The sequence below is a fragment of the Corvus hawaiiensis genome, chromosome 20, assembly GCF_020740725.1.
Source record: "Corvus hawaiiensis isolate bCorHaw1 chromosome 20, bCorHaw1.pri.cur, whole genome shotgun sequence".
Taxonomy (NCBI): domain Eukaryota; kingdom Metazoa; phylum Chordata; class Aves; order Passeriformes; family Corvidae; genus Corvus; species Corvus hawaiiensis.
The window spans coordinates 10,238,727-10,261,055 of NC_063232.1; the positions used below are offsets into that span (position 1 = coordinate 10,238,727).

General features: G+C 55.4%; 1 protein-coding gene across 5 annotated transcripts in view; it reads right to left on the reverse strand.

Annotated features, from left to right (window-relative positions):
- Positions 1–22,329, reverse strand: part of CALN1 (calneuron 1) — a 147,320-nt gene that overhangs the window by 32,342 nt on the left and 92,649 nt on the right. For all 5 annotated transcript variants that reach the window (XM_048324413.1, XM_048324414.1, XM_048324417.1 and 2 more), the window contains one exon: positions 16,487–16,599. In XM_048324413.1, the coding sequence (XP_048180370.1) occupies positions 16,487–16,599 (113 nt within the window). The remainder of the gene's footprint in view (positions 1–16,486; positions 16,600–22,329) is intronic.

Here is a 22,329-nt window from a genome sequence, read left to right on the forward strand (position 1 = left end):
TCCTGCACTTCAAAGGCTGCTGGGAATGACATGGTCCACGACCAGGAAAACCTAACACCACCTGACTTCTTTGTCTCCTTATCCATGGAAATTTGGGTCATCCGGATGGATAACACAGCTCACTGATGTGCACTCATCCCCTTATTTTATACAAACCCCTGAACCACCCCTTTGGTCCCAAAGCCTCAAAGTTCACAGGATTCCATGACAATCTTTCACTTTCCAAATGTGCAGTTTAATACTTTGGACTGCACACCCAATTTCCCACTGGAAATAAAAGAGGAAAACCAACTTGTTTATCAAAGTTTCATTTGGGCAGAGTTTTATCTTCAACTGCTCCCCACGAGCTTCAGTTATTGCCTCAGAGTCAGCGTGGGAGGGCTGAGATTCCCAAACATCCCACAGCAGGCTGGGAGCACAGCTGCAGCCGAGCTCCAGATGTGCTCCCGCTGAGCCTGACTGGCTGCAAACACAGGAGAACAAAGAGGGCTGGATTGGGAAGGGATTTTTTGGTTGGGTGTTATGAAAGTGGCAAATGGATATTATGGATGTAAAAGGCAAACATAAAATCATGGAATCAGGAGTGAATGCTGAGTTAATAAGTTGAGTTTGCATTTTCAGTGTGTGAGCAAGGAAATAATGGATTGGGTTTAGGAGGGGGGCTGTTGTTATGCCTTTTATTACTGAGGCTGCTTCCCTGCCTGGCAATCCTTCTGAGAACTCCTGACTTCATCCCCAGCTCCACAGGCACATGAAAACAAAGGAAAGATTGAGGAAATGTCAGCCAAGCAGTAGGAATAAGCACCCAAACAGTAAAACAAAGCAGCTGAGTGCTTTCCAGGGAGGCTGGAGCAGGCTGGAGCAGGATGGAGCAGGTCTTCTCATGTGGGAAGCCATGGCCAAGACTCAGGTAGGAATTAAACACAAATCCAGGTGTCTGCATTGTTTGGGTTATCTGCAGTTGTTGAACACACATCCCAGCAATGCACTGGGCTCCAAAGCCTGGCTTTGAGCACAATCCAAGGCACAATGGTCACCCTCAAGGGCAAAAGGAGAGGGGCACAGAATCAAATCTGAAAACACAAAACGTTTCTTTTCCCCCAGCAACCAAAGTTTCCTGGTAAAATAACACACTGGAAAAGAAAAAATGCCCTCTGCATGCTCCACTGGGAATGAGGCAAGGTGGTAAATCCATGCTCTGGTTTCTTAGGGTGGATATCAGGAAAAGTTCTTCCCCCAGAGGGTGCTGGGCACTGCCCAGGCTCCCCAGGGAATGGGCACGGCCCCGAGGCTGCCAGAGCTCCAGGAGCGTTTGGACAAGGTGGGATCATTGGGGTGTCTGGGTAGGGCCAGGGGCTGCACTGGATGATCCCTGGGGGTCCCTTCCAGCTCAGGATATTCCAGGATTCTCCTGGGAGATGGAGAGAGCTGGCTCTGTGCCTCTGGTCAGGCAGAGGCTTGGCCCAGGAACCACTGGAGCGGGGAAGCAGCAGAAGCTCCTGGGTTTGGGGAGTGCAGAGTCAGCAGTGCCCAGCAGCCGCTCCTCTGCACGTTCTCCCTCCCGACGGTTCCCAGCGATGGCTTTCAGCATCCCCTGCTGCTCCCTGCCCTGCTGGGATGCACAGCCTGAAGGTTTTTAGACAGCGAAAAACTCACTTTTCAACAGGCTCCAACCTCTATTCCCAGTGTAAGGAAGCTCTGCTGGATGGAGTTATTAATAAAAGAAATGTAAACACACCCAATATTGGCAGTAATTCTCCATTACCCACTCCACAGGCAGCTTGGAACAATGCACGTGGAGCAGGTGCCCCGTTGCTCTCTGCTCCTGTCAGCACCGATTTTATGAGGATGAGATTTTGCTCTGAAATGTTTCAGAGGCTGACAAACAGATGGGGAAGGAAGCTGCACATGGGCAGCACTAAATCCACCCTGTCTATGCTGAAAGCTCTTGAGGTAAGGAGGAGTGATAAGCACAGGGACATTTTGGGACAGCAACAGCTCAAAGGAAGGAATGCAGCAGGCTGACAAATCAGCCAGGGGTGAGGAGCTGGGAAAAAAAATCCTAGGTTTTCCTGGGATTGAATAAACCCAGTGGTCCCAAACTTTGGGAAATGTCTTTCCCAGCAGGAAGAAGTTTGCTTGTGCTGCTGCTGCAGTGGGGACAACATGGGTTACGTGCCAGAGAATTCCAGCTCCCTTGGGATCTTGGAATTAAACCTGCCCGGCCTTCCCACGCTGGAGAGGAACTGGTGTAAATACAGAGGGAATCTTCCCTCTGGCACACCCAACACACTCAGCTCTTCAGCTGCTCCTGAGGGGGACAAAGAGGCTTTTTGAGCCATTGGCAGGTGGCCCTTCAGGGAGGCTGTGACAGGAGGCTCTGAGCCGTCCCAGAGCAGGTGACCTCCCTCCTGAGCCACCTCCCTGCCAAGGCCATCCCTCACACTTCATCCCTGCCACCTTTCCTGCCTCAGGGGGTCGGCAGCAGTAACCCCACAGCCCTCAGCATCACCAGCCTCAGCTCTTGTGGGGTCTGTTTCCAAGGAACCCTGAAAACTGGAGCATCCATTAAACCTGGGAATCACTGTAATTTAATTAAAATTTTATCTCGTTGATCCGATTGTATCCTAAAAACAACTGCAAGTGCTGCCTGTGAGAGCAGATCAGTTCCTGGGATTTCAGGAGTCCTGCTCCCCTGATAGCTCATCACACACCAAGGCTGAGGGGATGTGAAGTTCCCGCTTCCTGCATAAAAATGGAACGTGCAGCACTTGCATTTATTCCCCAAGGAGCCAGAGGAGAAAGGGGATGAGGGAAATTGGAGAAAGCAGAGCAGTTACAATGGATGTGCCCAGGTACAGGCTCTGCTGCTGACAGGAGAGGCTGCTCCAAATGGAGTCCCAAGTCTGTTCTGCCTGGGAAAAGGGGGAATTTCTGTCCATCGTGTGGCACATCCAAGGGAGAGTTTGAATCCCAGAGCCACGGGAGCTGCAAACCCCAGCGTGGGCAAATCTCTGTGCCTCTGCTGAGGGGAAGACATGAAAAGATTGCTAATTAAAGCCATTAACTGGTTGATTTCCCCCGGAGCTGTGTGGAAACAGCTTCCCAAAGGGCAGGCTGCTGCCCCCTCGGTGCCGTGGCTCAGCAATTCCGGCAGGGAAGGAGGCAGAGCCCTCTCCTCCCTGCTGGGGGGTTCTGCTCCGTGCCGGGTGTCTGGCAGAGGGAACTCTGGTGGGGGACCCACTCCCTGATCCAGCCTTTTGCCACCTCCCAGGTGCCCCTGGGATGCTCTGGCTACTCAGCTCTGGCCCTGCCCCCTCTTCAGGTGGTGCCTGCCCTCAAGCAGGGGTTGGTCCCCATCCCTGCAGACTGGAAATCTGATTTTCTGGGAAATATTTCCATCCCAGGTACCTTCCCCTGCTCTAAAGAGAGCAGAGACTTAGGAATCACGGGGTTCATCACATTGAAAGAATGTGACTTCTTATTGCCAGTGATACTCGAAGTGTTTAACGTTCAAACATGTCTTGCTCATGCTAAGAGGGAATGGGGCTTCATCATCCCCGGCTCACAGCGACCTGCAGCTCGAGAGGGAATATTGCTGCCTCCTCAAAGTCACTGCATGTTGGGAAATGGTTAGAGGATCAGGGACATGGATCACTGATAAAATTATGGGATCAATAAAAGAACTGTACAAGCAATAGGCCTGCAAGCAAAGGTTAGTGTGAGAAACTGTCTGCATGAGAAAAATCCCTGTGTGAGAAACAGGCCTGGGAAACAAAAAGGGAGTTTTGAAGCGATGCAGCTGTGCTGAGAAGATGTGCTGGCCGGGAGAGAAGGGAGGCTGAACTCGGAATCCTTTTAATCATAACATAACTGTAGAAGCTTGCCAATGTAAGTCCAATTATGTAGAAGCAGAAATGCGCTTTGATAAGTTTTAAGCCACTTAAGAGTTAACAAGCTGGGATACTATATAAGTACCTCTGGATTGCTAATAAAGGGAGCTTGCTTTTATCCACTGCAGGTGTCCTTGTGCCCACAAGATTCTCCCATCTGGTAGAACTGGCTGAAAACAACTGGCTGAGAGCACCTTGCAGCACCCCCCTCGTCCTGTGCGGCTGGGGAGTGTTTTCAGTCGATGTCTGAATTGAGGTTTCACTCGTTGCTATGATCCAGCCGTTCAGGAGCTCCTGAAATCCCATTCCACATCTCCAACATCCAGGCTTTCCTCTTCAGATTCCCAGTTCAGCAAAAGGTTCAAATAGACGGATTTAAGTTGTGGATTGTGTTTATTTATTTATTTATTTGTGGGTTGTGTTTTATGTTGTCCCCTATTTATTGTATCTTCTTTTTGCCCTTTACTTTGGCTTTAGGTTGGACTTGGTGATCCCAAAGGTCTTTTCCAACCTTAATGATTCGCCAATTATGAACAAGAAATGCTTCCATCCCTGCAGCAAGCTGAGACTTTGACCTCTGCAGGTGTTCAGGTGCAACATCAGTGATCAAAGTCCTCCTAATCAGGGATTTTATTTATTCTCAGCTACAGAAAAGCCTTCTCCATGGAGTTCCAGATCTCAGTTTCTGGGCAATTCATTATTTGGGATGTGGTGGCTGCAGCTGCTTGGGGTTTGTATTTAAAGACAGGGCCAGGTTTGAAATGAGCTCTCTGCACATCCAGTGAGGCCACAGCAGGAGCTGCTCACCCTCCAGGGCTGTGTCCTGCTTCCCGGAGTCAGGGAATCAGGGAATCATGGAATAACAGAATCACATAACCATGGAATTTGTACATCTCAGTGAAGCTGGGGCTGCCCCTGGATCCCTGGAAGTGTCCAAGGCCAGGCTGGACAGGGCTCAGAGCACCGTGGGATAGAGGAAGAGGCTGGAACAAGGTGGGCTTTAGGGTCCCTTCCACTCCAGACCATTCCATGGCTCCTGTGATCTCCTCTTGCCTCCCCTTGTAAGTGAAGGACTCAAGGAAACCTCCAAGACCTGACCTGGTCCGGAACCGTCACCAGCACCGCTGTGTCCCTTCAGGAGCAGCAACCTCCAGCTGCTCCTGAGGGGCAGAGCCCTGATGGGGACAGGTACCCAGCCAGGACGGGAGTGTCCCCACCCTGTGTGACCAGAGACGCCCTGCCGGTGGCAGGGAGGGCACAGAGGGTGAGGGGACACAGAGGGTGAGGGGACAGTGCAGCCCCCCTAGCAGTGCCAGAACCCCCAAAGCGCTGCCACCCCGCAAACGATGACCTGGGAGTGACAAAAAGCCACTTAAAGGCTCCCCTGGGACCTCATCACCCACTCAGCCTCCTACCAACCACTCTGCAAGCAGCCGGAGCTGGGGGAGCCTCTGCTGCCTGCGAAGGGAGGCTCCTGGCCCGGGAGAGCAGCGCCCGCCAGGCGTGACCCGGACCCGGGGAAAGGCTCCCAGGCCGGGACTGAATCGTGCAGGTGCTCAGTGAGCTGGGGCAGGGTTCATTACAGGAGCAATGTCCATGGCTGGCAAACGGCCCAGGGGGCTCTGAGAGCAGCCACGGGCAGGTGGGGATAATGCAAATTATCCTGGGAGGGTTTAAGGTCTCCGACAAGTCCTGCAGTGACCTTGGGGAGTAAGGACTGGGATGGTTCTGGTGTTGTGGAAAAGACACTTTCAGGGAAGGAAAGTTCCAAGCTTTTCCAGTTTCACATTCAGAAAAGAAGAATAAATATGATAAAGTTACCGTAATAAATATAATAAAGTTCCCACATTCCCCACAACTTTCGGAGATGCAATAAACTCCACACCGCAGAAGTTGTCAGCTCCTGTTGCAATTAAATTTTTAATATCATCCACATTTCTCCTGTGTCCCTGGATGAAGGAGTGTGGCAGAACACTTCCAGGGTGTTTCCCCCTGCAGATTCCAGGCCTTGTCTCCCATAAATCCCATTTTTCCTGCCTTGTTTTCCCATCTGCTCGGGGGCAGGGGCAGCAGCAGTGTCCGAGCAGGGGCACTGTGTCAGGGCTGACAACTGGAGTCAGCACTGATTTTCCAACACCCGGAAAAGAGCCGGGCTGGAAGTGGAGAGAGGATTGGAATCGTTCCTGGTGAATTTTAATGGCCTTTAATCAGCCACTGCACGCTGATTACCGCAAACGTGGGGAGCCTGTTTCCTCTGCGAGCATGGCTGGGATGGATTCAGGGTTTAACTGCCCTAATTGAATTCCTGCTCAGCAATCAGCACTCAGCTGGCTCCAGAGGCATCCAGGTGGGGAGAGGAGAGGATTCCTCAGGGCTGGGGGCTCTCCCAGCCCTGTGTCTGCTCCTTCTCCCATTGCTCCTTCCCTGACCCTGCCCTGGCAGAGCCCTGCTGGCCCTATGGAAAAAGAACAAAATTCCTCCCTGGGAGGGTGGGCAGGCCCTGGCACAGGGTGCCCAGAGCAGCTGGGGCTGCCCCTGGATCCCTGGCAGTGCCCAAGGCCAGGCTGGACATTGGGGCTTGGAGCAGCCTGGGACAGTGGGAGGTGTCCCTGCCCATGGCACGGGTGGCACTGGATGGGCTTTGAGGTGCCTCCAACCCATCCTGGGATTCTGTGAATAATGAACACCCTAAGAGAGGGAAGGGTGGTTGGCAAAGCAGCTCCAGGCTGCCAGAGGGGTGTTCATTCTTCAGGATATGGATCATGATCATCTTTAACCCGGGCAGATCTGCAGGAAGTTTGGAGAGAGAATAAGTGACCACTGCAACAGAAAAGAGGTGCTCAGAAAGTGCTACTGTGAGCCCCAGGATCCTGGGGTGGGTTGGGTGGGAAGGGACCTTCAAGACTATCCAGTGCCACCCCTGCCAAGGGCAGGGACACCTCCCACTGTCCCAGGCTGCTCCCAGCCCCAGTGTCCAGCCTGGCCTTGGCCACTGCCAGGGATCCAGGGGCAGCCCCAGCTGCTCTGGGCACCCTGTGCCAGGGCCTGCCCACCCTGCCAGGGAACAATTCCTTCCCAATATCTCATCCAGCCTTGCCCTCTGACACTTGAATCATGGATAATGTTGTGGAAACATGCACCCACACACCAGCTATCCATAAAATAAATATTTACATTGCCTCAATTGTCTCTTACACAAAGGACACAAGTGCTGGGAGCCGAGGTTCCGGCATTTATCCTCACACGGGATCACAGTCCCTGAAATCCCTGGAATCTGGCACTTCCACCCAGCCTGGCTGCCTCCCTGCCAGCTCTGCTCAGGCTCTGCTCCTCTCCAATGCCTCGGTTTGTTTCATTTGTCTCTTCATTGCTCTGGCACTCCCCAGGTCTGAGGCAATCGGAGCTGCAGGGGCACAGGGGGAGCTGCTGGAGTGACAGGGATGGCTTTGATAGGGATCCCCTGAGCAGGGCACTCCCGGGGGAACATCGGATCCAACGCCCAGCAGGAGCAGGAGGAGATGAAAACCATGCAAATCATTGTCAGGGGATGATTCCCCCATCCCTTCCCCAGGGAAGGCAACAGCCTCCCACTCCCTGCTCCAAACGCTTCCAGGAGCTCCACCTTGCTGGGCTATTTGAGGGTTGGCTCTGCTTGGAGGAGGAAACCTGGACACTAAAATCCATCTCTGGAGGGAACTGCAGCATTACTGTGGCTCATTGTGAGCAGAGATCTTCCCCTTAATCTGCTTATTTACACTCAAAAATGGTAAAAATCAGTTTGGGACGCTTCCCACGGAGCTCACACAGATACTGGATCCTTCCACAGCTCCCTCAGGTTGCTCTGGGCTCCTGCTGTGTCGACATTCTTTTAACTGAGTAAATGTATTGGATCACAGAATTATTCATTCTAATGACCACTTTATAGAGTTGTATGTGGAACAGCAGAAATAACAGAACAAATATCTCTGGGCACCACCTCAGCACTGCCAGCGCCTCAGAGCTGCAGCCACCTCAGAGCGCAGATTTCTGTCTTTGGCAGCACAAAACCAAACCCAAACCTCCTCAGAATGAGAAATAATGGTGCAGAAAACACCCAGGCAAAGAAACAGGTTCTCAGTGAAATGGTAAATTTGTTTAGAGAAGAATCCTTATGGAGTTTCTCTTGAAGATCAGCATCGTTCCGTTCACTGGGTAAAACTGCCTTGGGGATCTGCTGGAAAACTGTCCTGATAAATTCAGAGCCTGGGAAGGTCTGCCTGGCTCAGGAGGCACTGGTGCAGGGGTGTGAGATGGTCACAGCACCATGAACACCCTCAGTCCCTGCACGTCACCCGAGAGCCCAGAAATGACTGACAAAAACCCCAAACTGAAATAAAAACCCCAATGTGAAGCACAAGAGCGCCACTGGCAGCACTGGTGGCACAGAGAAATCAAGGCAAGCTCCCAAAGGAAGGGGAGGGAGGTGGCCCAGCCCTGTCCCAGCTCCTGCCATGGGCAGAGGGGCCTGGGGGACGGGGCAGGATGGAGCTGCCCCTGCAGGACGCCCAGAGCGTGTCCACCTCCTCAGCAGGGGTGGCCAGGACACATCTCCACCCTGGTGGCCACAGGAACGTCCCCATGCTGACAGCAGCTCAGGACAGCTGGGGCCTGGGGAGCTCTGTGAGGGCCACCAGTGTGGGACAGCCGTGCCCTGCGCTGGGCGCACACACAGGTGATGGCTGGATGAGCGTGCCAGGGCAGAGGGGACACCTCTCTTCTCCATGGGTAGTGCCAAACTGCTCCTGGTGCCCCTGCAAGAGGGGAACCCCTGCCCCAGGAGCTGCTGGTGGCCCTGGCATGAGCTGCTCCAGGGCTGGGTCAGGGGAGACCTGGGGAGCATCACAAACACCCAGGGGTCACTCAGGGCCTGCAGCTCCCAGGGGGTTCTTTTAGAGTCCCACAAGGGTTTGGGTTGGAAGGGACCTTCAAACCCCTCCCATTCCAACCCCAACACCTCCCACTGTCCCAGGCTGCTCCAAGCCCCAATGTCCAGCCTGGGCACCAGGAGACTGCACTGGAAAGCTGGGACGCACACCAGGAAAACCCGAGTTACCCGCTGAGCTGGAGGAACCCCCAGGCCTGCAGGCCTTTCCCCCCCTCACCTGCTCAGCCTAAGGAACCCCCACCTCCCCCACCCCCAGCACCGGAATCTTTGCAGCCTCCTCATTTGCATTTTTCCAAAGGTCTTTTTTTCCAAAGGTCTTTTTTTCCCTTTTTTCCCAAGCAGGTAATTTACTTCTTTGGATTTTCTTTCACAGAAAAGGTCATTTTCTCCCCACCACGTTTGTTTGTTGCAAACAGTTGCCAACACCTCGGGGTTTCTGCTTGTTTATAAGCAATGGAGTGTCTATTTTCCTGGTTTTCCTTCTTTTTCAAGCCATAGTTCAGTTTTCCCAATATTTTTACTCCACTGAATGCCAGGCTTTGGAGGCAGAACGAGATTTCCATCTCACAGTGGGGGTTCTTTGGGAAAAAAAAGGAAATAAAAAAGGCCAAGTCTGTTTTAAACAATTCCCAAGGTCTGATCTCCATGAAAATCAGCCTCTGCTTTGAGTCAATGAGGACTTCCGCCAACAAAACTCTGGCAGTGCAGTGAGAGATGATTTTGTTACAGGAATGGGAAGTATCCAGGGCAGCCAGAGCCTGCCAGGATTGGAGCTCTTTCCATCTCCTTTTCTCTGTGCAGAGAGGAGGGAGGGAGGGAGGGATGGAGGGAGGGAGGGAAGGATGGATGGGTGGAGGGATGGATGGAGGGATGGATGGAGGGATGGAGGGATGGATGATGGATGGATGGAGGGATGGATGGATGGAGGGAGGGATGGAGGGATGGAGGGATGGATGAGGGATGGATGGAGGGATGGATGGATGGATGGATGGATGGATGAGTGGATGGAGGGAGGGATGGAGGGATGGAGGGATGGAGGGATGGATGAGTGGATGGAGGGATGGAGGGAGGGATGGAGGGAGGGATGATGGATGGATGGAGGGATAGATGGATGGATGAGTGGATGGAGGGAGGGATGGAGGGAGGGATCGATGATGGATGGATGGAGGGATGGATGATGGATGGGTGGATGGGTGGATGGAGGGATGGAGGGAGGGATGGAGGGAGGGATCGATGATGGATGGATGGAGGGATGGATGATGGATGGGTGGATGGGTGGATGGAGGGATGGATGGAGGGAGGGAGGGATGGAGGGAGGGATGGAGGGATGGAGGGATGGAGGGAGGGATGGAGGGATGGAGGGATGGAGGGAGGGAGGGATGGAGGGAGGGATGGAGGGAGGGATGGAGGGAGGGATGGAGGGAGGGAGGGATGGAGGGAGGGATGGAGGGAGGGATGGAGGGAGGGATGGAGGGAGGGATGGAGGGATGGAGGGAGGGATGATGGATGGAGGGAGGGATGGAGGGATGGACGGATGATCCTGAGATCTGCTGGATTGGGTTTTAAGGCCAGGTGGAGCCTCCTCTCTGGCAGAAACTCCATCCTGACGCTGGGAGTGAGGGGATTTGGGATTTGCCCCTGCCTGAAACTCATCACCTCTGCTCCGTCACCCAAAGAGGCCTTTCCAAAGGACAAATGATCCCCATCCCAACAAAACCAGCACTGGATGTGGATCCTGGTCCTCAGGGCTGCTGGGCAATCTGATCCCTTCAGGAAGGAGTCCCCAAGAAGCCGGGAAGCCTCTCCCAGCCCTGTGCCATGCACCCCTCAGGCGATCTCCCACACATCCACCTTCCCTACAGGCTGCTCCTGACACTTCCTAGTGAACCCCTGAGAAATCCACAGCACAATTCCTATTTCACACATCAGCCAGGAGAAAAAAACCTCCCAAAAACCCCTGGAGCTGCAGACTGAGTTTATAAATAAACTGGCACGGAAAAAAGAACCTCTGGACCATGAGAGCTGCTGGAGGCAGTGTCCCTGAGTGCTGCAGAGGATGCACAAAGCCCAGCCACACCTTCCAGGGCAGCCAGATCCCGAATCCAGCAGGCAGAATCCTCTGGGTATCGGCTGCCTGCTTTAAACAGGCTCTGGACCAGAGCTGCAGAGCCTTTCTGAGGGCTAAAGGTGCTGCTTGAAGCTCAAAACCACAGCAGGGCAGTGAAATCCTGCGTTCCTCCTGCCCTGCTGCTTCCAAAACTTTGACACCTGCAGTGTCTCCAGTCCTGAGCTGCAAACTTGGCCCGGGACATTTGAGAGGGTGGATTTTGGTACAGGGAAAACGTGGGGGTGGAAAGGAGGTCCCTTCACAGGCAGAGAAATGTGAGGCCACCCAGGATTTGTCCTCTGCAAAGGGCCCCAGGGGTGGCACAGGGACAGCTGTGCCACCGCGGTCCAGGGCAGGAGCCCTGCAGCGCTCACACCTGCCCCAGCTGTGGCAGCACATCTGGATGCAGGCCTGGGGGCAGGGAGCAGGGGCTGGGGCTGGATCCGTCCCTGCACGTGCTCAGCTCTCCCCATGCTGCCACAAATCCACGGAGAGCAGCAGGGGAATGTCCTGGCAGCAAAGGGACCTGAAGTGAGGCAGCAGAACTGTTCCCCTTCCGCTGATAACGGCACTGATAGAGCTGGAACTTGAACCAAAAAGGCCTTGAGAGCCTTGGTGGGGCCCAGGAGGGGACATTCAGCTGTCCCCAGGGCACACAGCTCCACCTGAGCCGCTTCCCTCCACATTTTTATACCAAATGTAGTAAAATTGGCACTTCTGAAGCACAGCTCATCCCTTCCTGAGGCTGGGGCCCAGGGCACATCCCTTGAATCACAGCCTGGAAGTGGCTGTTTCTCTCTGATGGCTCCAAGGGACACTCTGGGAGTGTCCCAGGATATCTGGGATGAACTAAAGGACACTCTGGGAGTGTCCCAGGTTATTTGGGACGAGTTTCACACCAGCCACCTGCATCCTCCCATGGAAAATCTCACCTTTTAAATGTGGATATGAGGAAACCATGACCTAAACTGCAGGAGCAGCCATGGCAGGAGATATTACATTCCTGAAATTAGGATAAGGTCAGGATGCTGGGGTTCAGGGGCACTGGGGAACACAGGGGCCCCATCTGAGTGTCCCAGGACAGGTGTCTGCCAGCTCAAATCCCAGTGGTTTTGCAGGATAATCAATGCCAAGGTTTCCAACCTCTGCCTTACTTTGGTTGTATCCAGCCGGGAAAACCCAAGCAATGGTTGATGTTTTAAATGTACGGGGTTTTTTTTCTGTGGAAATCACTTCAAGGTATCCCAGGTTCATCAGTCAAAAAGTGCTGCTCAGAATGAGGCAGTGCTGTGGGGTGATTGGTCTGGTGGAAGAGCATTTGGGGGGATGTGCCTGGTACAATGGTCCAGCCCCAACTCCCCATCTTTGGCCCCATCCACCAAACTTTCAGCTGCATTCCCTGATTTAAACCCCAAAGCAACCAGCAAGAGGGAGGGCACTGAATCCGTGAATCCCAGAATCCAGGAATGGGTTGGGTTGGAGGCACCTTAAAGCCCACCCAGTGCCACCCCTGCCATGGGCAGGGACACCTCCCACTGTCCCAGGCTGCTCCAAGCCCCAATGTCCAGCCTGGCCTTGGGCACTGCCAGGGATCCAGGGGCAGCCCCAGCTGCTCTGGGCACCCTGTGCCAGGGTCTGCCCACCCTCTGAGTAAAGAGCTCCTTCCCAATCTCCCATCTCTCTTCCTCCCCAGCAGTCGATCCGAGAAGGTTCTTTGAAGAGCTGACACAGCAGCTCCTGAAATCCAGGAATCAAGATTTTTGCAGCAGAGCAGCTCAGCACCAGCAAAAAATGCTGCTGCAAGATGTAAAACGTCCCATCCTGTGGTTTGACAACAGCCTGCACCTGCCCTGAGGGGCTGCACTGCCTCCGGAGGAGGAGGAGGCGAGGGAGGAAGGGCTGACCCCAGCAGGGCACCTGGATCTGTTCCCACATCAAATCAGACACAGACAAGAACAAATCCTCTGCAGCAAGGCTCGTTTGCCATCAGCAGATTAATTCCTCTGCAGGGACGAGAGGAGAAACTCACACACAGGAAGCAACTGCATCAGGTTTATCTCTGAACCCCATAAAAAAAAAAAAATCCCTCTCCAGGCAAAAATTGTCTTTGGAGACAGCCCGGGGCTGCTGGAGGGCCCTGACACAGCCCCTCACTTCCCGCTCCCTCATTCCCCGCTCCCTCGCTCCCCGCTCCCTCCCAGCCCCTCCTGCCCTGCCCTGTGCCACCGCCATTCCCACACATTTTCCCCTTCATCTCCCTCTATTAAGGCACTAATTGATTGACCAGATCAGGAGAGCCCAGATCTGTCCCCTGGGACTCTCCTGCATTCCCAGTGACAACTGCAAACGGGATTAGGGATGGGCAGAGCACTGAACCTCAGGGGCTGGGATGGGAGGGGGAACCATCCATGTCCCATCCCAGCCACGTCCCTCTGCTCTCCCCTGCTCCCAGCCAGCTCTGATCCCCCTTCCCATCCCTAAATTCCCTCCTGAGCCAGCCCCAAATGCAGCCCCCCCACAGCTGGATGTGGTCCCTGCTCCGTTTTCCAGGGAATTGTTCCGTGGTGCCTGAGCTGAGGGTGCAGCTCAGGACCTTGGGGGTCCCTGCTGTCCCTGGCCTGTCCCTGCATATCCCTCCCTCCTTGCTCAGGGGTCCTGTAGAATTTTTGGCCATTCCTACTCCCCTCTCAAAGATGATAAACCCCAGGATATCCCTCCCCCTAGCAAAAGTCTGTGGGAGCCTGGAGGAAGGAAAAGATTCCCTCAGTCCTAGAAAAGATGAGCAGCGGCTGAGCTGTTCCCTGTGCAGGACCTGCCTCCCCAAATCTCTCCAGTGGACAAAGGAAAGCCTGAGCAGCATCTCCCCGTGGGAATTCTGCTCCTGCAAAGCAGCTTTATTTATCCCAAAGCACCCAGGCTGCTCCTGAACCCGGGGATTCGTGCTGGGTGATCTCTGATGGGATGAGCAGGCACCGTGGCTGAGGGCATGATCCGGCACCGTCCCCTCACGCAAAACAAAGCTCCCAGATATCCTGAAATTCCCTGCAGCCTCCATTTGCACACAGCAAAGGGAGAAGGGGGGGAAATTCACCAGGCTCTGGCTCTCAGCTGGTCACGGTACAAAGCATTGACTTTCCCAAATCATCTCATCAGTGCTGTGGGCACAGAATTCCTGCTGCGCCCGCTGTAGATGGAGCCATGTTGTTCAACCATTCCCACTTGTCCTGACTTCCCAAAGCATTCCAGCCACCCCAGAGAGGTTCACTTCATTAAAAACCTCCCATCCAGGGCTGTCATTCCCTCTGGGCCTGGAGATCCTCCACACTGCCTCCCGTAGGACGTGTTGAACACTGGAACCTGGAGGTCTTTGCCCTCAGAAATGAGCTTGGCAAAGATATCCCAGCATGGGGAGGGCTGGAGGGACTCTGCCTGGATGGGAGAGCGGAAGGCACTTCCTGGATGCTCACACGGATTCTCTCTCCTGTGGGACTGATTTAAGAAGCTTTGGGGTGAGGTTTCATGGTGGCACTGCCCAGCCAGGTGTCCCTCTTGTCCCACCCTTGTCCCCCAGCTCTGGGCACAGCCACAGCCTTGTGGGCACCATTCCCTCCTTAAAACCCTTCCTTGGGAATGGCTGCAGGGATGAAAGGTTCTGTCAGCAGCCCAGGCTCATCCCCTGCCAGAACATGTGGAAATTGCACATCAAGGGGAAATGGGAAACACGGCCAAGCCCTGATTCCCAGAAAGGCTTGGTTTCCCTTCAGGAATCCCACTGGAGATAACGCAGAGGAGAAATGCTCGGGAATGAGGTGTCTGATGCCCTGCAGATGGATTGGATGAAGCCAGGGAGCAATGGGCAAAGGGAACCTGTTCCCTGAATGACACCTTGGGGTCTTCTCCTTGCTTTTCCTTTGGGAAAAAGCAGCAAAGGCGTTGCACTCCTACCCCAGAGGAAAAGCAACCGGAGCTCTTCAGGGGCTCAGAAATCCAGGGAAGTGCTGAGTAAAGAGGGGGTAAAGCCCATAACCATTGTTTTCCAAGGCCATGGAGCACCTGTGGAATTCAGCCAGAGCTTTGCTGCCTGCAGGAGCCCCGGGGCTGTCCCTGCCCAGCCAGGGCTCCCACCCGGAGCCTCTGCTCCCTTCTCCCTGTCCCACCACAGCCAGGAAGGGCATCAGGGATACTCCCCTGTGGAAGCTGATCCCTGGAATCCTGCAGCTCTAAATCCAGGCACAATCCTGCCTCCCTGCCCATTCCAGGCATTTGCAGAGGTGGGAGGGTCACTAAAAGCAATGGGTTATACTGAGCAGAGTTTTTGGGAAGGCTCCAGACTTCTCTGCTTCCCATCCAAGAGCTCAGCTCACAAACTTGATTTTCCCACTGGGACTTTTGCTTCTTGAGCAGCTCCTGAGGGGCTGGAATTCTGGAAGGCACAGTGGGACAGGATGGGGCTCCCTCCTCTCCCTCCTGGGCTGGGATGAGGCTCCCAAGGCAGAGTGGAGGCAATAAAACACCCCTGACTCCCAGTCCTGCCCCTCCTGGTGTCATTACTCCCCCCAGGTACCTCACAAACCACGAGGGCTTCACCAGCACCAAACTCTTGCTTTGACAGCCAGATCCTGGAATCCGGAGCAGAATTTCCAGGTTATTCCTATCCTGTGCCAGGAGGCCAGGAATGGCTTTTTAAAAGCCTTTTAAAACACTCTTCCAGAGCTCCACCCAGTTCAGTCTGGACGGGGCTGGAGGGTTGTAAAAGAAGGCAGAAATTCTCATTTCCAGGTTTGGCTCTTCGCATTCATTAAACTTGGGAACAGCCAAAGTTTCTTAGCAGGCAAAGGCTGTGGGATGGGCAATGAGAGGAGCTGGAATCCCACAGGAAGCCACACGTTTGATCCGTTGGCAGCAACCCTGCAGCTCTGTGTTTTGGGGCATTTTGGGCTGCTTTTCCTGGAAGCTCCAACGCTGTCTAAAGTCTCACTGCAGGGCAGACAAAGAGCAGCTCCCAGCGCTGGATCCGTCTCCTTGCAGTGCCTGGGGCCAGCAGGACCAAACCACCCCAGGGCACCACTGGGGCAGAAGTTTCTCAGTTTTGTTCACATGGTTATCCTGAGCTCATCCCTGAATCCAGCAGAAATCCCAGTGGGACGTGGCCTGCCCGGCACATTCCCTCTGTGTGGAGCGTCCCCTGCCACAGCCAAGGGACACTGAGCAGGAACACACTTCTGGGAGCAGCCAGCGGCTTCAAGGCTCCCAACTCAAAAGACTCCTGGAGAAAAATGCTTTTCTCTTCCAAAAGTGAATTCCAGACTCCCAAAAGTGTTGCAGGAGGATCTGGGTGCTTTGCTGTGTCCAGCTGCATCCATCCACAGGAGCACAGGGCTCGGCTGGACACAGCTCCCTCCCCCAGCATGGAATGTTCTCCCACAGCCCATGGCATGAGGGACCCCAACACCCTTCCCACAACCATTCCCACTCGGTAAAACATCCTGTGCTCCTCAACAAATTCACTCTGGAAGCTGCTGAGAGCTGGCTGAAGTTGCAATTAAAGCAATGCTCACTCACCTGCCAGAATATGCTGTCTATTGTGTTCCCCAGGAAGCCATCCCTGCCCTCCGACGACACCAGCTTAGGTCCCAGAATGGTCATAAATTCATCGAAATCCACCTGGCCGTCCCCTGGAGGGAGAGGAAAACATCAGAGACTCAAAGATCAGAGAGAAGGTTGGGTTGGAAGGGAGCTTTAGGGGCTATATAGTGCAACCCCCTGATGTGAACAGGGACACCTTCCACTGTCCCAGGCTGCTCCCAGCCCCAGTGTCCAGCCTGGCCTTGGGCACTGCCAGGGATCCAGGGGCAGCCCCAGCTGCTCTGGGCACCCTGTGCCAGGGCCTGCCCACCCTCATTATTATCAATTAATAATTAACCCCTGAGTGCCCAACGTGCCCCTCTGGGCTTGCTGCACATCAGGGACCTCCCACGCCCTGGGGCATCCCCACAGCATTTTCCCAGTGCCCACAGCCCCAAACCCTCTGCTGTGCCAGTGAACGGCCCCTGCTGTGTCCCACCTGCCCCCAAGGACACAGCCAGGCCGTGCCCTGAGGGGAACAGCTCATTCCCCAGGCCCAGAGAGCCCAGAGGCGCTTCCCAAAAAGCCATTCTGGCACGGGGACAGGAGCCAGCAGCACGGCCAGGGCTCTCCCTCAGGTCTCCGCACAAGTTTTACAGGGCCAGCCCCGGCCTCCAGAGGGAGGGAGGGAGTGCAGGCAGCGCAGGGCCACAGCTACTGCTCATCCAGCAGGCGTTTCATCCCAGCTTCCCAGCAGCGCCCGTCTGTGTGCCCGGCAGGCAGAGCAGGCAGAGCGGGCACAGGTGACACCTCCTGCCACTAACGAGCCGAGCTGGTGCCGTGCTGAGAGCGGCTCCTGCTCTCAAAGAGGCACGGGGCTGTTTGGAGCGAGTTTTGTTATCAAATGTCACTTTTCCCTCGACACGAAAAGGGATATTCGTGCCTGCTGAAGGATCTTAAAAATCCCCATCCGTCTGAGCAGTTCAATTCCCTGCTCTCCTGAGAATGCTTAACCTAATCTTCTGGAAAATCTCCTTCATTGATCAGGCCATGGACGTCTCCTCCTCCACGTTATTGAACTGATAAGGGTTGATAACTCAGCCCTGCTTCGAGCCTGACATCAGAATCAGCCCCTGCAGGATTTGGGGTTGTGTTTTACCCCGATTCAGCTGGAAGTGACCGCACCCATCCCTCCCCGGAGCTGCTGCTGTTAAATGACCAGGTGTGAGCAGTGCCTCAGACCATGAGACCACAGCAGATCAATGCCAGGGCCGCGATTAAAATGCCAGCGGTGCCTGCAGCAGCTGCGGCAGCGCCGTGTGCCAGCCGTGCCACGTGCGGCACATCCCGCTGCTCTCTGTCCTCCTGATCGCACCCCTGGGCTCCATCCCGGCAGATGCGCGGCCGATCGCGATCTCCCGTGTCCTTATCCCGGCACCAGCGCCGCCGGGTGAAAATCCCAGCGGCCCGAGCACGAAATCAGCACGGCCCGAGCACAAATTCAGCGCGGCCCGAGCACTCCCCGGGCGGAATTGGGATCTCCAGGAGATCTGGGGTTTCTGGGAGGGACTATCCTGGCGTGAGGCTCTAAAAGGGAACCCAGCAGGATCCGCGGTGTCTTTGATCCGGTAAAACGCACCCAGACCCCGTCCTGCTGCCAAAGCCGCTCCCAGCTCCGGGGCTCTGCAGGACCGAGCTCATTTCTGGGAGAACTTATTGAGGAACGGGGTGGGCACCCCATCGCCTGGGGAGCCATTCCCTGAAACCTCTCTGTGGGAAACGCGTTCCCTCTGCTGCCCCTCGGGAAGCATCCAGCGGGGGCTGGGTGCGGCCCGGGCTTGGATCGCTCGGGAAGGTACCGCAAGGTGACAGCGGCTCCGGGTGATTTCCACCGAGGCACAGCGCTCGCTGGCACCGACAGCAGCGAATCCACACACTGGAATGCAAATCGGGACGCTTTGGGATGCTAATTTCTTTAAATTAGCCAGTTTAGCAAGAAAACAATTTGCATTTTAAAGAGATGCTGGTACCTGCCCCCGCATACATTTGGCCTGTGCCTGTGTGACCCGAGCACGGAGTTTTTCAGTTCGGGCTCTCTCCAATGTCACTCCGCCCTCAGAGGACAGGCAGGACTCGGTCCTACACGTGATTCCAGGAAAGAGGTGACAGGACTGGCTCTGTCTGACTTTGTGCAGACTTCGGGCAGTCCCTTGCTCGTGTCTTCCCTGTGCCTGTGCCAGGGATCATCACCAACTTCACAGGCTTCAATTATTGGCTTAATGAGAGCGTTTTCCACAACCTCCGAAGAAAGATGCCATGAAAAAATGCATTATCCCCTTATTGCCTGCTTTTTCAATTAAAACTCCTAACCAGCAAGGCAACCAGACCCCCCTTTTGCCTCCTAGAAATATCCCTTTAACGTTCATTTGGAGCTGCAGAAAACAAAGCTTCCCTGTCATCAGCACCTCAGGAGACTGCAGCAGCATTTCATCAACAGACAGAAATCACGCCTTTGTCTGAAAATTCCTTTTGACAGCCACGAGAGAAATGCCATAAAAACCAGCACTAGAAACTGCATGGGGCTGCTGTGCACGGCCAGGGCATCACTGCGGGCCAGGATCCACATCCCATCCTGGGAGCACAGCGGGAAATTTGGGCTTGGCACAGGCAGGAGCCGCCTTCCTCGCCCTCCTGCTCCTCCCCACGGCCGCGCACTCGGCGCCGGGAGCTGCCCTGGGATGCACTCACCGAGCATCTGCTCGGGATCCAGCCCTGGAATCAAGTCCAGCGCCCCCATCCCCGTGCCTGCAGACGTGCTGCTCTCCCCAGGGTCCTGCAGATGGACTCGGAGTTGGTTTAAGGATGGGGAGAAAGGAGGAACAGGCCGGGCTGGAGCTCGTGTGCTGCCTGTTCTCCCTCACCTCCCTCGCTCCTCTCCAGGAGCCATCCCGCAATCCCTGATCCCAGCAGGGCTCACAGGATCCCTCCCCGTCCCCCTGTGTGAGATGGGTGCTGTTCTCATCCTCCCCTCCTCTGCCTCCGAGCTCCCTCTGAGGACTGAGCACAGCTCATCCCGCGGGAGGAGAACCCCGGGAAGGCCGGAGGGGCACAGGCAGGAGCAGCTCCAGCTGGGATGGAGCAGGATGTGCTCCTGCCCCGGGACAGCCCCGGCTCCCTCCTCTCCCTGCCCCCAAACATGAACGCAGATTTAAAAACCCCAATCGGGCCGAGCTCTCCGACTGAGGAAGGGAAAGGGTTCTGTGGGGCCCGGGCAGCGATGGGTTAATGGCTGCACCTGAGGATTCCAGAGCTCTTTTCCAGCTTAATGAGTCCATGGTTCCAAGGCACTCGAACATTCCCAGAGCTTATTTACAAACTGGGAGGGCAGGGAAACCCAGGGTTACGGTGGGGTGGGGGCTGCTGGGCCAGGGAAACCTTGGGAATGGTGGTGAGGGGCTGCTGGGCCAGGGAAACCTTGGGAATGGCAGTGAGGGGTGCTGGGACAGGAAAACCTTGGGAATGGTGGTGAGGGGCTGCTGGGCCAGGGAAACCTTGGGAATGGCGGTGAGGGGCTGCTGGGCCAGGGAAACCTTGGGAATGGTGGTGAGGGGCTGCTGGGCCAGGGAAACCTTGGGAATGGCAGTGAGGGGTGCTGGGACAGGAAAACCTTGGGAATGGCGGTGAGGGGCTGCTGGGCCAGGGAAACCGTGGGAATGGTGGTGAGGGGCTGCTGGGACAGGGAAACCTTGGGAATGGCAGTGAGGGGTGCTGGGACAGGAAAACCTTGGGAATGGTGGTGAGGGGCTGCTGGGCCAGGGAAACCTTGGGAATGGCAGTGAGGGGTGCTGGGACAGGAAAACCTTGGGAATGGCGGTGAGGGGCTGCTGGGCCAGGGAAACCTTGGGAATGGTGGTGAGGGGCTGCTGGGCCAGGGAAACCTTGGGAATGGCGGTGAGGGGCTACTGGGACAGGGAAACCTTGGGAATGGTGGTGAGGGGCTGCTGGGACAGGGAAACCTTGGGAATGGCAGTGAGGGGTGCTGGGACAGGAAAACCTTGGGAATGGCGGTGAGAGGCTGCTGGGACAGGGAAACCTTGGGAATGGTGGTGAGAGGCTGCTGGGACAGGGAAACCTTGGGAATGGCAGTGAGGGGTGCTGGGACAGGAAAACCTTGGGAATGGCGGTGAGAGGCTGCTGGGACAGGGAAACCTTGGGAATGGTGGTGAGGGGCTGCTGGGCCAGGGCAGGCTGGCAGGTGGCAAAGGGGTGATGACAGAGGGGTTCCAGGCAGGATTCCACCCCATCCCTGCGTTGCCCTCATCAGCTGGGGGATGGATCACTGCCTGTGTGGGTGATCTTAGCCAAACACCAGAGCTGAGCTTAAGCACTGGTCTAAACCCACCTAAAGCACTCCTCGGTTTCCTCCCAGCGGTGCCCTCACACTTTCCTCCCCAGCCAGCTCCGTGTTAATCCCGGCATTAATGTCACTGAGTCACCGTGGGCACCGACGCTGTGGCTGAGCCTCACGACTCAAGCAGTGACTCAGAACCGCTCTGGCCACCCCAGCAGAGCCAACTCAGACCAGCTCATCCTCCCCAGGCCCTCAGCTGGTAGCCACAGGTCTGCTGCCTGCAGGACTCTCAGTCCTGGCAGGAACCAGGGAGTTGGGACAGTCAAAAGGAATGGCAGTGCTGGGAGCCTGGCTCACTGTCCCGTCGTGGGAAGAGGATGTTGAAGGCACCAAGGAACATCTCTGGGTTCTCTGGGAACCTTCCCAGTGCCCACAGACCCTGTGTGGCCAGCAGGGACCTGCCCAAGCTCCCCCTCACCGCTCGTTCGTGGGGTGCGGAGAGACCTTGGGATAATCCCAGCTTGAGGAGTCCCAGCATTAACGTTTGCCGTGCTGTGAGCTCAGTCTGGCTGCTCCCAGAGCTCCACAGAGCTCCAGCAGAGAATCCTGAGATCCTGCTGGCCCCTTATGCCGAGTGTGGGGATGGGAGGGGTTGGGAGTGGATCAGCTTTAAGGTCCCTTCCACCCCAAACCATTCTTTGGTTCCAAGTGATTCCAAAGACAATGGAGCTGGGAATCCAAGAGCTTTTCCAGCTCTTCCAGAGCCTGCAGCCCAGGGAGATTGGCTTTGGACCTCACTGACTCAAGGAAGGGCTGTCTGCACCTCTGAAAAACGCCCACTGGGCCTCCTAAATAAAGCAGTGGGATCACAGAATCCCCGAGGTTCCACCTGACCCCCAGGATCATCGAGACCAAACTTCCCCAGCACTGGCAAGGCCACCACTGACCCCTGTCCCCAAGTGCCACTTCCACACAGCTTTTGAACACTTCCAAGGATGCCTGAGCACCCTTTCCATGGGGAAATTTCCCCAATATCCACCCTGAGCCTCCCCTGGCCCAGCCTGAGGCCGTTCCCTCTCCTCCTGTCCCTGTTCCCTGACAGCAGAGCCCGACCCCCCCGGCTGCCCCCTCCTGTCAGGGACTCGTGGAGAGGAGAAGGGATGAAGAAAAAAGAAAATCATGAATGACTTAGCCTGTGGAGGGGACCGGAGAAGCACCAGTGCCCACAGGGAGCACACTTGGGGTTGGACACCATTTCAGGGCAGATGAACGAGCCTCCAGCCCTTTGGAAAGGGGATTTACTCTCCTGAGCTGTTTCCCTTCAACACCAATCCTCATCCAGGTTCTGATCCCACATCTGCAGGACCGAGAGGTTCCAGCTGCCATCAGCTGCTCCTGCTGATGGTTTGTAAGAGCCGAGCACAGAAATTCCCACCCTCTCCCTAAGCTTTGAGCTCGAGACAAAGGAATTCACCTTCCCTCAGCCTTT